Raw genomic sequence first — 15040 nt, forward strand, 5'->3', positions numbered from 1 at the left:
CCTGTAACCAAAGCGGAGGGTTGGAATAAAGAGTGGAAAAAAGCAGGAGAGCACCGCGGTTCTCACTGGGAACGATGGGGGTCAGGATCTCCCCTCGCCTTTTTCCACATCCTGTTCTCCTCAGCCCTGGTTTTGCTGCTCCTGCAGCGAATTCCCCCTGGAAAACCCAAAGGAGGGTGTGAGCAGCACCCCTGGGAAGTGAGGGGTGGGAAAAGCGGCGGGGACGGGGAGGGGCGCGGGGTCTTTGTGATGTGGAACCATCTCCCCACCTCCCGCCTGTGGTGCTCCAAATTTTTGGGGAAAGCGAACTGATGGTCGGTGCTGTGGAGAAAAAGGGCAGGAGGGAGGCGGGGAACGGGGATTGCGGATTTTAAAAGGTGCCGACAAAAGCAGGAGAGAACAACTCCTCCATCAAAGCGCCCCCGGCGCAAAGGCAGATCCGGCTCGGGGTTCATCCAAATCCGTGCCCCGCTATCCCTGCTGCTCCTGCCGGGCCTCTTCCCGCACTGAAATATTTCGGGATGGGTGAATTTATCCCGAACCGCACCTCGGGAAGTCGGTGACTCAGAGCCCGGGCGACGCTGGGGACACGGGGGTGGCACCGAGGGGACCCGCAGGTCCCTGATCCGCAGTGGAGGGGGAGGGTTTGGCAGCCGAGAGCGGAACCTTTCCCTGCCTTCATCCTTCCCTGGCACAGAATTCCCGGCAGCTTGCGGGAAAGGGGGGAAATGAGCCGGGGGCGGGCGATTCCCGAGCCGGGAGTGGGAATTTTGGCAGCCCCGCGGGATGGGAGCGCAGAAGAACCCAGCGCCCGGAGGGAATTTTTGGGTGCTGCGCACGGACTCCAAGCTGATCCCATCCCAGCTCCACCCCAAAACTCCAAAATCTCGCAGTCGAACCCCGGGAAAGAGGCCTGGGAGCAGAACACCAAGGTGACGCTCAGCCCCCCTGGAACAGCAGCAGCCAGGACAATCCGTGGAGCTTTTTTTTTGTTGCCGAATTCCCCGAGAAAAGCAGCGCGCCCCGAGCCCCGTGGGTGTGTTTGATTCCGGGACACATTCCCAAAACAACCCCCCGGCTGCTTCCTAAAATCCCACCAGCAAAAAACCGGGAGCGTTGGGATTTCTTGTGGCTTCAGGGCGATGTCACCGCGGCTCTAACCTCGTTGTCCCAGGAGTTATTCTGGGATTTGAGCTCGGGTATTCCGGCAGTTTTTCCAGGCTTTTTCCGGCATGTCCACGCACCTCGAACAAAATCCACCAGGATAACTGGAATTTATTTTTTCCACCCCCCAGCGTCATTTTTGGGTCTATCCCAGCTCCAGGAGGAAGATTTGCCATGCAGGACCATCCCGTGTTTCCATGGATGAGATTCCCGAGCTGGTGGAAGGCCCCACGGCATCTCTCTGGGAATGTTTTCCCGCTGGGGTGGGGGAAGGATCCTTCTGGAATCCCAGAAGGAGCCTCTGGGATCGGGATCCCCCCGGATTCACCAGAGCCGGGATTCCAGGGGCGGAGAGGCGCTGCCGCATCCCAGCCACGCCTTTCCTTAAAATCCATTTGTGGCTCCATCCAGGAATTCCCAGAGTCGAGGTCGGGTGCCTGAAACCCTCCCATGCTCCCGGCTCACTCCCGGCTGCCCTCACCCCCTGTCCAGCCGGTTTTCCCAACCGAGGATCTAAAAATCCCTATTTTTAGGGATTGTCGGCTGCCCTTTCCCCGTTCTTCCCGAGGATCCAGGGGTTTAACCTGGTGTCTCTCCGTCTGTCTGTCTGTCCCTGGGCTTTCCCGGAGTCCAGGCTGGCACAGGGAGGGCTCCAGGTGGGACCCGAGAGGGATCCAGGTGGGACAAGGGGTGGGCGGAGCAGGGAGAGGGATCCGAGTGGGAAACGTGGCGGTTTCGGGGAAATGAGATGGCCTAGGAGAAACCGGGGGGAAGTTAAACTCGGGATTATCCCACGCGGGCCTCTTCTTCCTCTTCCTCTTCCTCCTTCTCCTTCTCCTCCTAGCAAGGCTTTGCTCTTTCCAGCCGTGCATTCTCACTCCCAGATCCCCGAGGGGTGATCCTGACTGGAGAACGCATCCCACGGGGTGGGATACCCCAAAACCCTCCCAAAAAATGCCGGCAGCTTTAAAGTCTGGCAATAAACGAGTGGAAAGAGAATCAGTTTAGCGAAGTAGGGGAATAAAAACCAGGTTCCAGCTTCACATCAGATCTGATCCTCGATCCATCCTCTGGATCTGGAGCATCCCTAAATTCCTGAGGGATGCTGAGGGGGATGATGAACCTGTGCCAGGTCCAGGGAAAACCCTCCAGGCTCGCTCGCGGTGCGTTTGCAACCAAAACGTTCTCGTTTTCCACACAATTATTACGAAAAGTAGTTTCCCCCGCTTTGAATCACGGGGAGGGGGGGGGGGTCCAGGGTGGGATTTCACCGCTGGGATTTTCTCTCTGCCCCGTAGAAAACCCTATAAGGAGCCCCCTGCCCCATATAGACCTCCCTGCCCCATAGAAACCCCGACAGGAACCTCTGGAGAGAAATCCCCGCCCCATCTAAAAGGGGTTCGTAAGTTCTTCCTATAGGGCAGGGAGGGCTCTAGGCAGGGAGTTGGAGTTTTAGGGTCAGGAAGTGAAGCAGCAGCTCCAGACCCTTATCCCAGGCGGATTCGGGCACCCCCAGGGAGGTGACAATGTCCCCTGATTGTCCCCTCCCTACATGCCCACATCCAGCCCCACCCCATGGGCTCCGGGGGGGCAGAGACCCCACAGGGACGAGCTGCTCCCCCCAGATCCCCGCCCTGCCCTAATTCCTGCGGCATTCCCACCGCGGTCCCGCTGGAGCTGGGGGTCCCCCGGGGGTGACTTTACGAGGGGGGGAGGGGGTGGCCGTGGTGTCACCCGCTGGCATCAGAGATGACAAAAAACCCCGCGGTCGGTGTCACCTTCCCCCCCCCCCCTCCCCCCTTCGGGGGGACCGTCCTGGTGCGCGGCGTGGGTGGCACTGGGGACAAGGCCACGCGGGAGAGGTGACGCGGATCCCCCGCACGGCCCCTGAGCTGGGGGGAGGGCGGAGCCGCCTCCATCCCAGCGCTTTTGTCACCACGGCAGGGGACACAGTGTCGAAGTGTCGCCGTGGGTGCCTTGGCACCTCCGACCTCTTCCTGCGGGTCCCCGGGCCAGGGGACACGACTGTCGCGTTTCCTTCGTGGCTGTGACTTCCCAGGGTGGGGGACAAGGGCCGGACCCCGTGAGGGGAGTGGGTGACACCTCAGGGTGTCACGGGGTGCTGGCGTGTCCCCACACTTGGGGAAGGCGCTGCAAGGGTGTGCAGAGGTGACACAGGGACATCGGGGGTGGGGACAATGGCTCAGCATGGAGCCGTGTCTCCCTCCGTGTCCCGTGGGCCCTGACCCCGTGTCCGTGGCTGGAGGAGAGGCCGAAGGTCCCACCCAGGATGGTGACAGAACAGGGGACAGGAAGGGGTGACACCATGCCACCGTGTCCCCAAAGTGTGAGTCTGCTCCGGTGGGGCTTTGGTGCTGGGACAGCAATGGCGACATGGGACAGGGGGGACAGGGACAGCAGGGGACAGATCCTGGGCCTTGAGAGGGGACAGGGACCGCGGGGCAGGAGGTGACAGCGACCGTGGAACAGGAGGGGACAGTCGCTGTGTCCTGGCAGGGGACAGGAGGGCACAGGAAGGGACAGTCGCTGTGTCCTGGCAGGGGACAGGAGGGCACAGGAAGGGACAGTCTCTGTGTCCTGGCAGGGGACAGGAGGGCACAGGAGGGGACAGGACGGGACAGTCTCTGTGTCCTGGCAGGGGACAGGAGGGGACAGGAGGGGACAGGACGGGACAGTCTCTGTGTCCTGGCAGGGGACAGGCTCCACGCTTCGAGCCGCCGCTGTCCCCGTGCGGTGGCACTGGCGGGCCCCGCGCGCCCCCCGGTGCTTGTCGCCGATGTCGCAGCCGCCGCCAGCCCCGCTCGGCATTCCCGGCTCATCCCCGCCGCTCATCCCTGCTCCGGGGACGCCCCAAAGAGAGGCCCCGTGTCCCCATTGTCCCCCACCCCCATCGCTGACCGGGAGTTGTCGCGCCTGGGGACAAGGAACTTTGTCTGCCGCCACCCTCGGGGACCGCAGCTTCGTCTCCGCCTCGGGACACCCCAAAAACCTTTCCCTGCTGCCTGGGGATGTTCGGGATTTGGGATCTGGGACGGAGCCCAGGAACGCGGGGCCTGCCCCACCCCCTCCGCCCCGGGGACAGGCCACGTCAGGCACCCCCAGCGGTGGCACCGAGTCCCCAAGGCCACCCCCCGCCGAGGTGACCCTGGCTGGGAGCCCCCAAGGCTGTCCCCGGCCGGGGTGACCCGACCCTGGCGTTGTTATCGCTTTGGGGGCAGATCCCGCCTTTCTGCCAAGGCCACGCGGAGTCACCTGCGGCAGGGGCCGGGAGGGGGACACCCCGGGCCACCCCTCGGTCCCGGGGGGCCGTCCCTGCCGGGAGGCGGGCGGGAGCGGCTCCTTGAGCTCGGGATAAGAGCGAGGCCACCGAGTCCCTCCGGGCCACCGAGCCATGCTCGCCCGCCTCGCCACCAAGCCCGGAGCCCTGCGGGGATGTCCCCGCGCAGCAGCCGCGCAGTGTCGCCGGCTCGGAGGGGTCGTCCCCTCGGCTGTCCCCTCGGCTGTCCCCTCGGCTGTCCCCTCGGCTCCCCGGCCATTCGACCAGGTGCCGGGCGAGTGGCGAGCGGGCTGGCTCAACCTGTACCGCTTCTGGCAGGAGGGCGGCCTCACCAACCTGCACCTCATCATGGCCCGCAAATTCCGACACTTCGGGCCCATCTACAGGTCAGGTGTCCGCGTCCCCTCCCTATGTCCCCTCCCCGTGTCCCCTGCCCTGCCCGCTACCCGTGTCCCCTTCCCGCGTCCCCTCCCTGTGTCCCCTGCCCGTGTTTACTGCCCTGTTCCCTACCCTTGTCCCCTCCTTGTGTCCCCTCCCTGCGTCCCCTCCCTATGTCCCCTGCCCTGCCCCCTGCCCATGTCCCCTCCTTGTGTCCCCTCCCCGTGTCCCCTCCCGTGTCCTCTCCCTGTGTCCCCTCCCGTGTCCCCTCCCCGTGTCCTCTCCCCGTGTCCCCTCCCGTGTCCCCTCCCTGTGTCCGCTCTCGTGTCCCCTTAGGGACACCGGGGGCAACAAGAGGGGAGGGGACAGCGACCTCGGGAGGAGGAGGGGAGGGGACGGGTCCTGTGAGACCTGGGAGGGGACAGGGAATTTGGGACGGGAGGGGACAGATGTGCCCTGAAAGGGGACAGGGACACAGGGGCAGAGGGGACAGGGGCTGTGGGGTGGGAGGGGACAGGGACTGCGCCCAGGGACAGGACAGGACTCTGTGGCAGCGCCTTGTGGACACAGAATTTTGGGATAACTTGGAATAATTTTGGGATAATTTCGGATAATTTTGGGGTGCCAAGGCCGTTGCCCCCTCTGACCTCCCCAGGCTGTGGAAGGCAGCAGGGAGGGAGTGGGGTTTGGTCCCACAGCATCCCTGGGACAGGACACCCCTGGGGACAGGACACCACTGGGACAGGACATCCCTGGGACAGGACACACCTTGGGACAGGACACACCTGGGACAGGACATCCCTGGGACAGGGTTGACAGATTTTGGGGTTCCCCCTCCAGGGAGAAGCTGGGCGTGTACGAGACCGTGAACATCATCAGCCCCGGGGACGCGGCCACGCTCTTCCAGGCCGAGGGGACCCTGCCCGAGCGCTTCAGTGTCCCCCCGTGGGTGGCCTACCGTGACTTCCGCAACAAACCCTACGGGGTGCTGCTCAAGTGAGTGGGGACCCCAAAAACCCTCCTCAAGGGAGAGGGGACCCCAAATCTGCACTCCTGTCCCTCCTCAAGGGGGTAGGCACGCCGAATCCTGGCTCCTGTTCCCCCTTAAGCCAGTGGGGACCCCAAATACGGATTCCCATCACTCCTCAAGTGATTGGGGACCCCAAATCCGGGCTCCCATCACCCTCAAGTGACTGGGGACTCAAATCTGTGCTTCTGATTCTCCTCAAGTGATTGAGGACCCCAAATCCATGTCCCTGTTCCCCTTCAAGTGATTTGGGACCCCAAATCTGGACTCCTCTTCCCCCTCAAGTCAGTGGGGACTCCAAATCCATGCCCCTGCTCCCACTCAAGTGATTGGGGACCCCAAATCCGTGCTCCGGATGCCCGTCGTGTGAGTGGGGACCCCAAATCCGGTCTGGCCGCGGCAGCGCGGGGCTCGTCTGACGGGTGACAGGGACATCAGGGGTGCCACCCTTGCCCGTGACCCCCCCAGGACAGGCGAGGCCTGGCGCTCGGACCGGCTGCTGCTCAACAAGGAGGTGCTGGCCCCGGAGGTGGTCCCGGGCTTCGTGCCCCTGCTCAGCGCCGTGGGCGAGGATTTCGTGCGGCGGGCGCGGGCCCAGGCGCGACAGAGCGGCCGCGAGTGCTGGACGGGAGATTTCAGCCACGAGCTGTTCCGTTTCGCCCTCGAGTGTGAGTGCCACGGGGCCCCGAAACCCCAGATCAAACCTTAAAAAAAAAAAAAAATCCCAAATCCTAAAAGAGATCCCAACCCTACCCACCCCCCCTCCAAAAAAAAAAAAACAACAACGAAAACAAACAAAAAAACTCCCATAACATAAAAAAACCCCGAACACTCCCAGAACCTTAAAATCACCATAAACACCCCACCCTCTCAAACGTGCAAAAAATACCCCCAACCCCCCAAAAACCCCTAACCCCCCCCAAAAAACCCACCTGAACAAACACCAAAAACCTCAAAAAGCTGCCAAAACCTCAAAAGAACCCCCAAACCTCAAAAAAACCCACCTCCCTCCCAAAAAACCTCAAAACCTCCCAAAAAATCTCCAAAAGCCCCCAAAAGCCCCCAACACCCCCAAAACCCAAAATTTCCCCCAAGAAACCAAAAAAACCCCCCAAAACTCAAAAAAACCCAACCCCCCCCAAAAATCCAACCCTGCCAAACCCAAAAAAACCAAGACCCCAAAAAATTCCCCCAATACCCCAAAACTCCCCCAAAACCCCCCAAAATCCCTCCAAACCCAAAACTCCCCCCCAAAACCCCACAAAAAACCCTAACCTCCCAAAAAAATCCCAAAACTCTCTCCAACCCCTCCCAAAAAACCCTAAAATCCCCAAAAAACCTCAACTCCCCCAAGGAAAACCCCAACCTCCCTCAAAAAACCCCAACCCCCCCCAAAAACCAACCCAAAAAACCCCCCAAAACCCCAACCCCCCCTCCCAAATCCCCCCCAAACCCCAAAACCCCTAAAATACCCCCCCAAAAAAACCCCAAACTTCAAAAAAACCCCAAACCCCTCCCAGGTACCCAACCCCCTCCCCAGAAAAAAAAAACCAAAACCCCCCCAAAAAATCCCATACAGGGATCTGCCATCCAGCTTCTCCCCAGAGCCCAACAGAGAGTGCACAAGGATGTCCCCTCTCTTTATGGGATGTCCCCTCTCTTTGTGGGATGTCCCCTCTCTCTTTGGGATGTCCCCCCTCCCTGTAGGTTGTCCCCTCTCTTTGTGGGATGTCCTCTCTCTGTGGGATGTCCCCTCTCTCTGTGGGATGTCCCCTCCCTCTGTGGGATGTCCCCTCCCCAAACGGTCCCGGAGCACTTGGACATTGTTGACACCACGAGCTTTTGTCATTTACTGGCCACCAGCTGGTGACAAATGCGACCCCTCGGGAGCAGGCAGGGGGTCAAGCCAGGTGTCCATGGCCGTGGCAAAGCTGGAGGCGGCCATGGGGACAGTGACGTGTCCCTCACTGTCCCCAGCCGTGTGCCACGTGCTGCACAGGGAGGTCTCTGTGACCCTGGGGACAAGGACATGTCCCTCAGGGTCACTGGGAGTGCCTGGGGCTGGTCCCTGTGATCACGGGGATGGTGACAATGACAGTGACGGTGCCAGCGCCGTGTCCCTCACTGTCCCCAGCCGTGTGCCACGTGCTGTACGGCGAGCGCCTGGGGCTGCTGCAGGACTTCGTGGAGCCCGAGGCTCAGCGCTTCATCGAGGCCGTGTCGCGCATGTTCCACACCACGGCGCCCATGCTGTACCTGCCGCCCGCGCTGCTGCGCCGCCTCAACACCCGCACCTGGCGCGACCACGTGCAGGCCTGGGACGCCATCTTCGGCCAGGGTCAGCGCCGCCCCCGCCGCCGTCACCTCCGCCGTCGCGCCGCGAGGGCGGCCACGTCCTGATGCTGTCTGTCCCCGCGGTGTCCCCTCAGCGGACAAGTGCATCCAGAACGTGTACCGGGACCTGCGGCTGCGGCGCAAGAGCACCCAGGAGTACATGGGCATCCTGTGCAACCTCATCCTGCGCCACAAGCTGCCCCTGGATGACATCCGCGCCAGCGTCACCGAGATGATGGCGGGAGGGGTGGACACGGTACGGGGCGGTGGGGAGAAGGTCCTGGTTGGTGCTGGGTGGGGCAGGGGCAGTAGAAGGTCCTGGTCCTGGGTTGGATCTTGGTGAGGCAGGGAAGGTCCCGGTTGGTGCAGGGCGGATGGGGCAGCACCTAGCTGGGCAAGGAGCAGGTCCTGGCAGGGCTGAGCCGGGCAGGAGCAGGTCCTGGCAGCTCTGGACAGGTCCTGGCAGTGCTGAACAGGTCCTGGCAGTGCTGAGCAGGTCCTGGCAGCTCTGTGCCCTGTCCCTGTCTCCCCAGACATCCATGACCCTGCAGTGGGCCATGCTGGAGCTGGCACGGGCCCCGAGTGTGCAGGAGCAGCTGCGAGCCGAGGTCCTGGCAGCCAAACGTGAGGCGGGTGGTGACAGGGAGAAGATGCTGAAATCCACACGGCTGCTCAAGGCTGCCATCAAGGAGACGCTCAGGTGAGGAGGAGGAGGAGGAGGAGGAAGAGGAAGAGATGGAGGAGGAGGAAGAGGAGGAGGAGGAGGCACTCAAGTGAGGAAGAGGACGAGGCTCTCGGGGAGAGAGCACAGCTGCCCTGCTGAGAGCGCTCTGCTGCGGGGCGGGCTGTCCTTGTGCCCCCAAAGCCCTGCCCTGAGGGTGGCACGTGTCGCGCAGGCTGCACCCGGTGGCCGTGACCCTGCAGAGGTACACCACGCACGAGGTCATCCTGCAGGACTACCGCATCCCCCCCAGGGTGAGGGGACACGGGGGTGTGGGGACACGGGAGTGTGGGGACACGGGGACAGAGGGATGCGGCAATATGAGGACATGGGGACACAAGGACACAGGGACACAAGGACACGGGAAGCAGTGGTGTCACTGTCCCTGCTGTGCCCCGCGGATCTGTGCGCCTACAGATGCTGGTGCAGGTGGGGACACAAGGACATGGGGACATGGGGACACAGGAACACGGGGATATGGGGACACGGGGACACGAGGTCATGGGAACACAAGGACATAAGGACATGGGGACATAGGAACACGAGGACATGAGGACACAAAGACACGTGGACATGGGTATGTGGGAACATGGGAACATGAGGACATGAGGACACAGGGATATGGGGACACAAGGACATGAGGACATGGGGACAGGAGGACATGGGAACATGAAGACATGAGGACACAGGGGCACGTGGACGTGGGGACACAGGCGCACAAGGACCCGGGGAGCAGCGGTGTCACCGGCCCCGCCGTGCCCCACGGATCCGTGCCCCGCAGACGCTGGTGCAGGTGGGGCTCTACGCCATGGGCCGTGACCCCGAGGTGTTCCCACGGCCGGAGCAGTTCCTGCCGCAGCGCTGGCTCGCCGCCGGCCCCAAGCACTTCCAGGGGCTCAGCTTCGGCTTCGGGCCGCGCCAGTGCCTGGGCCGCCGCATCGCCGAGCTGGAGATGCAGCTCTTCCTCATGCACGTGAGTGAGCCGCGGTGTCCCCGCTGTCACGCGTGGGGTCATCTCGGAATGACTCGGCTGGGAAGGGCCTTTCAAGGTCACCCCATCCCTTCCTTACTCCAAAGCCCACCCGGCCCCACCCGCTGTGTCCTCCTCCATCCCAGATCCTGGAGAACTTCAAGATCGAAACCATGAGAGCCGTGGAAATCGGCACCAAGTTCGACCTCATCCTGATCCCGGACAAACCTATCCAGCTGACACTGCGGCCCCTCGAGTGCCGGGAGTGAGGAACCCCCTCCCCCGGTGACATCCCCGCAGCTCCCGGCGGCCCCGGGATGGCATTCGGGGACAGCTGGGACGCGCTCAGGGCCGCAGCCTTGGCTGCCGCGTCCCTGCCTGGGCTCAAGGCTGTGCTTACGCCAAGGGGGAGATAAAGCGGGACCGCCCCACAGGGAGCGGCATGGGTGGGTGGGTGGGTGGTCGAAGGGGGGTCCCCTCCGGTTCCCTGGGGGTGCCCGGGGTCACACCGAACACCCCCGAGTCCCTGGAATGTTCCGCTGCGCCTCCGGTCCGCTCTGCCGCTGATCCATGGAAAAGCTCCTCTGTGCCAGCCCTGCGCGTCTCCATCTCTGCGGGGTCAGGGCAAGGGGGGCAGGGCCGGGGGTCGCCTCTGGGGGGGCACGGGAATCGCTGGCAGCTTCTGGGGGGGGGCACAGGGGAAGGATTTTTGGGGGGGGGGAATAATCCATCCCCCCTCTCTGGGGTGGGCAGGGGGATCCTGGGGACATTGGGGGTCGCTCCCAAGACCAGGGGGAGGGCTCTGGGGTGGACAGCAGGGGTCACTGGGGCGTCGCTCCTGAGGGCTCAGGGGTGGGCAGGGGGACACCGGGGGTCACCCCCCCCGTCCCCCCGGGGCTCACCGAGGCCAGGGGAAGGCCGTGCTCCCGCTCCAGCAGCCGCATCCCCAGCTCCTGCTTCTCCCGGCCCCACCTCCTGGCCGCATCCTCCAGCTGCGACAGACCCCAGAACACGCCGGGTCACCCCAAAACACGGAGGAGGGGCGCACAGCTGCCCCGAGCCCCCCAGCACGGAGTGGGGGGGGTGGGGGGGTGTCCACCTGCTTCTCCAGCACCCGCCCGCGGGCTTGAGCCTCCTCCAGCCTGGCCAGCAGCCACAGCTTCTCGGTGCCCCCTAGGACACCCTGGAGGAGCGGGATTAGGATCGCCCCCCTTCCCACCTCCAGTGCCCCCAGGGAGACGCGCCCGGCGCTGATTCCGGGAGCTGTCCCCGGTGCCAGCCCCGTGTCCCCTCCCGGTCTCACCGGGGCCGAGGTAGCAGCGGCCCGGGGGGATCTGGCCAGCTCCTCCCGCAGCCGCCGGTTCTCGGCCAGCAGTGCCGCCAGCGCGTCCCCGCCGAGACTGTCACCTGTGGGGTGGCCTGGGGGGACAGCGGGACGTGTCCTGTGTCCCTCCCGGCGTGGGGACAGGGCTCCAGCGAGCCCCGGCCTCTGCCGTGCCCGGGGGCTCGGGAATGAGGGATCCCCTTCCAGGGATCACCGCGGGAGGGTCGGGGACATCCCTGAGTGTCTCTGTCCCTTCCACACCCACCCGTGGCTCTCTCTGTGCTCCTTTCTGGCTTGTCCCGCAGCAGCCGTTCCATGGCCTCGATCACCTGAGCAGAGGGCACCGCTGTCCCCGTGTCCCCAGCGCAGTGCCAGGCCTCTGTGCCCACCCCATAGAGGTGGCACGGGGGCTCCCGGTGTCCCCAAATCTGTCCTTGTCACTCCAACCCCTCCCTCACCTTCTCCTGCTGCCGCAGCACCTGTCCCAGCGCCCTGGCCTTGGCCACCCTGTCCTGGCACTTCCTCAGTGTCACCTGCTGCTGGTGGTGGCACCGCTGGAGCAGCACCAGCTCCTTCTCGCTGTCGTTTTTCTGCGGGACAAATCCCCTGGGAATTCTGGGCAGGGTCCCGAGCCTCGGGGTGCCCCGGGTGCCCACGGCCGTACCCGGATCAGCTCGTTCTGCAGCCGCTGCACGCGGTCCCTCAGCGCCCGCGACTCGGCCATGCCGGCCGCCAGCTCGCTCTCCAAGGTGGCTGCAGGGACACGCCACGTCCCGGTCACCCACCCATGGTGGCAGTGCCCGGCGTGCCCTGCCCGTGTCCAGCACGCACCGAGCCTGTCCAGCAGCTCCTCCCGGCTCAGGACATCCAGGTCGGCGTGGTGGAGCCGTGCTGGCTCCCGGAGCTGAGCCAGGCTGTGCCGCAGGTGCCCGTTCTCAGTCTCCAGGCTGGTGACACGGCGGTGCAGGGACAGCAGGTCCCCCGCCATCCTCTGCAGTGCCCGGCGGTAGCTGCCAACCCCCTGAAGCCCAGAGCGGAGCCTGGCACCGCCGGACAGACTGGGATGTGTCCCTGGCTCTGGGGGTTGGCTCAGGGTGAGGGTCAGACACCGTGGAGGATGTCCAGATTGTCCCTGCTCTTGTCACCATCCATCCTCTTCTCCATCTTCTTATCATCCATCATCCATCCATCCATCCATCCATCCATCCATCCATCATCCATCCATCCATCATCCATCCATCCATCCATCCATCCATCCATCATCCATCCATCCATCCATCCATCCATCATCCATCATCCATCCATCATCCATCCATCCATCATCCATCCATCCATCCATCCATCCATCATCCATCCATCATCCATCCATCCATCATCCATCCATCCATCCATCCATCCATCCATCCATCATCCATCCATCCATCATCCATCCATCCATCCATCCATCATCCATCATCCATCATCCATTATCCATCCATCATCCATCCATCCATCATCCATCCATCCATCATCCATCCATCCATCCATCCATCCATCCATCATCCATCCATCCATCCATCCATCCATCATCCATCATCCATCCATCATCCATCCATCCATCATCCATCCATCCATCCATCCATCCATCATCCATCCATCATCCATCCATCCATCATCCATCCATCCATCATCCATCCATCCATCCATCATCCATCCATCCATCATCCATCCATCCATCATCCATCCATCCATCCATCATCCATCCATTCATCCATCCATCCATCATCCATCCATCCATCCATCATCCATCCATCCATCCATCCATCATCCATCCATCCATCATCCATCCATCATCCATCCATCCATCATCCATCCATCCATCCATCCATCCATCATCCATCCATCCATCATCCATCCATCCATCCATCCATCCATCATCCATCCATCCATCATCCATCCATCATCCATCCATCATCCATCATCCATCATCCATTATCCATCCATCATCCATCCATCCATCATCCATCCATCCATCCATCCATCCATCATCCATCCATCCATCCATCCATCCATCCATCATCCATCCATCCATCCATCCATCCATCCATCATCCATCCATCCATCATCCATCCATCATCCATCCATCATCCATCATCCATCATCCATTATCCATCCATCATCCATCCATCCATCATCCATCCATCCATCCATCCATCCATCCATCATCCATCCATCCATCCATCCATCCATCCATCATCCATCCATCCATCCATCCATCCATCCATCCATCATCCATCCATCCATCATCCATCCATCATCCATCCATCCATCCATCCATCCATCCATCCATCCATCCATCCATCATCCATCCATCATCCATCCATCATCCATCCATCCATCCATCCATCCATCCATCCATCCATCCATCCATCATCCATCCATCCATCCATCCATCCATCATCCATCCATCCATCATCCATCCATCCATCCATCCATCATCCATCCATCCATCATCCATCCATCCATCCATCATCCATCCATCCATCCATCCATCACCCATCCAAACCTTCTCTCCTCCCACTTCCACTCTCCCCCTTTCCCCCTTTTTTCCCTACCACGCCCTTGTGGGAATCTCCCAGGAATATGGGGCTGAATTTAGGGGTCACCCCCAAACTCGGGGCTTTTTGGGGTTTTCCATCTCTTTAGAAGAGGGGTGGGGTGAACAACAGCAGAGGGATGAACATTTCCAATGGATTATCCTGGAATTTTTGGCCCCTGTGTGGCTGGAGATTCCAATGGTGGGAAAGAATGCCTGAGGAGTTATTCTGGATCCCCCTCTCCCAGACCCAGGGATGGCCTCGGGAATGGCTGTGGTGGGGGGTGACAGCCCCAGGGGACCTTGGGGACCGGGAAAGGGGGACAGGAGCAGGCAGAGACTCCGTTCCTTCCTGCACATCTGCTGGGAATGGGGAAATCCGCAAATTCCTTCATTCCCGAGATAAACTCCAGCCAGGCCCAGGGGCTGTCCCCTGCCAGAGTGGCCTTGGAGACATCGCTGTCCCCTCCCCGGGTGTCCCCCGTGTCACTCACCGGCTCCTGCGGCCCTCCGGCGCTCTCCTGGGAACTGCCAGGATAAAATGGGAAGGATGGAGCTGGAAACCATTCCGGGGAGGAATGGAACCTTCCTCCATGGATGTTGCCATACCTCTGGGACGGCTCCTGTCCCAGCAGGACAATGTCCGTGGCATCTGGGGCTGGCAGGGACATCCCGGCCTGGCACAGGGGACACCGAGGAGCCGGGAGCGTCAGGAGCAGCATGAGGGGCAGGATGTCCCATTCCCGATCCCAGTGTGTCCCATTCCTCATGCTGCTTTGTCCCATTCCTGATCCTGTTTTCCATTCCCAATCCCGGTGTGTCCCATTCCCATTCCCATTCCCATTCCCATTCCCAATCCCATTCCCATTCCCAGAATTTCTCATTCCCAATCCCAGTGTGTCCCTGTCCCATTCCCAGTCCCATTCCCAGTCCCATTCCCAGTCCCATTCCCATTCCCATTCCCATTCCCATTCCCATTCCCAACCTGTGCCATTCCCATTCCCAATCTCAGTGTGTCCCATTCCCAATCCTGATTTATCCCATTCCCAATCCTGATTTGTCCCATTCCCATTCCCATTCCCATTCCCATTCCCATTCCCAACCTGTGCCATTCCCATTCCCAATCTCAGTGTGTCCCATTCCCAATCCTGATTTATCCCATTCCCATTCCCATTCCCATTCCCATTCCCATTCCCATTCCCAATCCCATTCCCATTCCCATTCCCATTCCCACTAATTTCCAACCTGT

At 61.7% G+C, this 15040-nt stretch overlaps 2 protein-coding genes across 2 annotated transcripts; one reads left to right on the forward strand and one right to left on the reverse strand.

Moving 5' to 3' along the window:
- The first annotated feature begins 4576 nt into the window (after positions 1–4576).
- LOC134049243 (cholesterol side-chain cleavage enzyme, mitochondrial) lies at positions 4577–10161 on the forward strand. The gene is made up of 9 exons (XM_062501526.1): positions 4577–4848; positions 5681–5836; positions 6336–6535; positions 8002–8205; positions 8297–8457; positions 8735–8901; positions 9098–9176; positions 9704–9895; positions 10039–10161. Exons 1-9 carry the CDS (start codon positions 4577–4579, stop codon positions 10159–10161), a joined length of 1554 nt encoding a protein of 517 aa, XP_062357510.1.
- A 350-nt stretch (positions 10162–10511) lies between these two features.
- On the reverse strand, positions 10512–14462 carry CCDC33 (coiled-coil domain containing 33). Its single transcript, XM_062501692.1, has 10 exons — positions 14401–14462; positions 14286–14319; positions 12048–12237; positions 11881–11969; positions 11675–11806; positions 11482–11545; positions 11196–11311; positions 10992–11075; positions 10795–10884; positions 10512–10574 (listed from the first exon to the last, which is right to left on the reverse strand). The coding sequence occupies exons 1-10, from the start codon at positions 14460–14462 to the stop codon at positions 10512–10514; spliced, it is 924 nt and encodes a 307-aa protein (XP_062357676.1).
- Positions 14463–15040: the final 578 nt, after the last annotated feature.

This window comes from Cinclus cinclus, chromosome 13 (genome assembly GCF_963662255.1).
Source record: "Cinclus cinclus chromosome 13, bCinCin1.1, whole genome shotgun sequence".
NCBI classification, from domain to species: domain Eukaryota; kingdom Metazoa; phylum Chordata; class Aves; order Passeriformes; family Cinclidae; genus Cinclus; species Cinclus cinclus.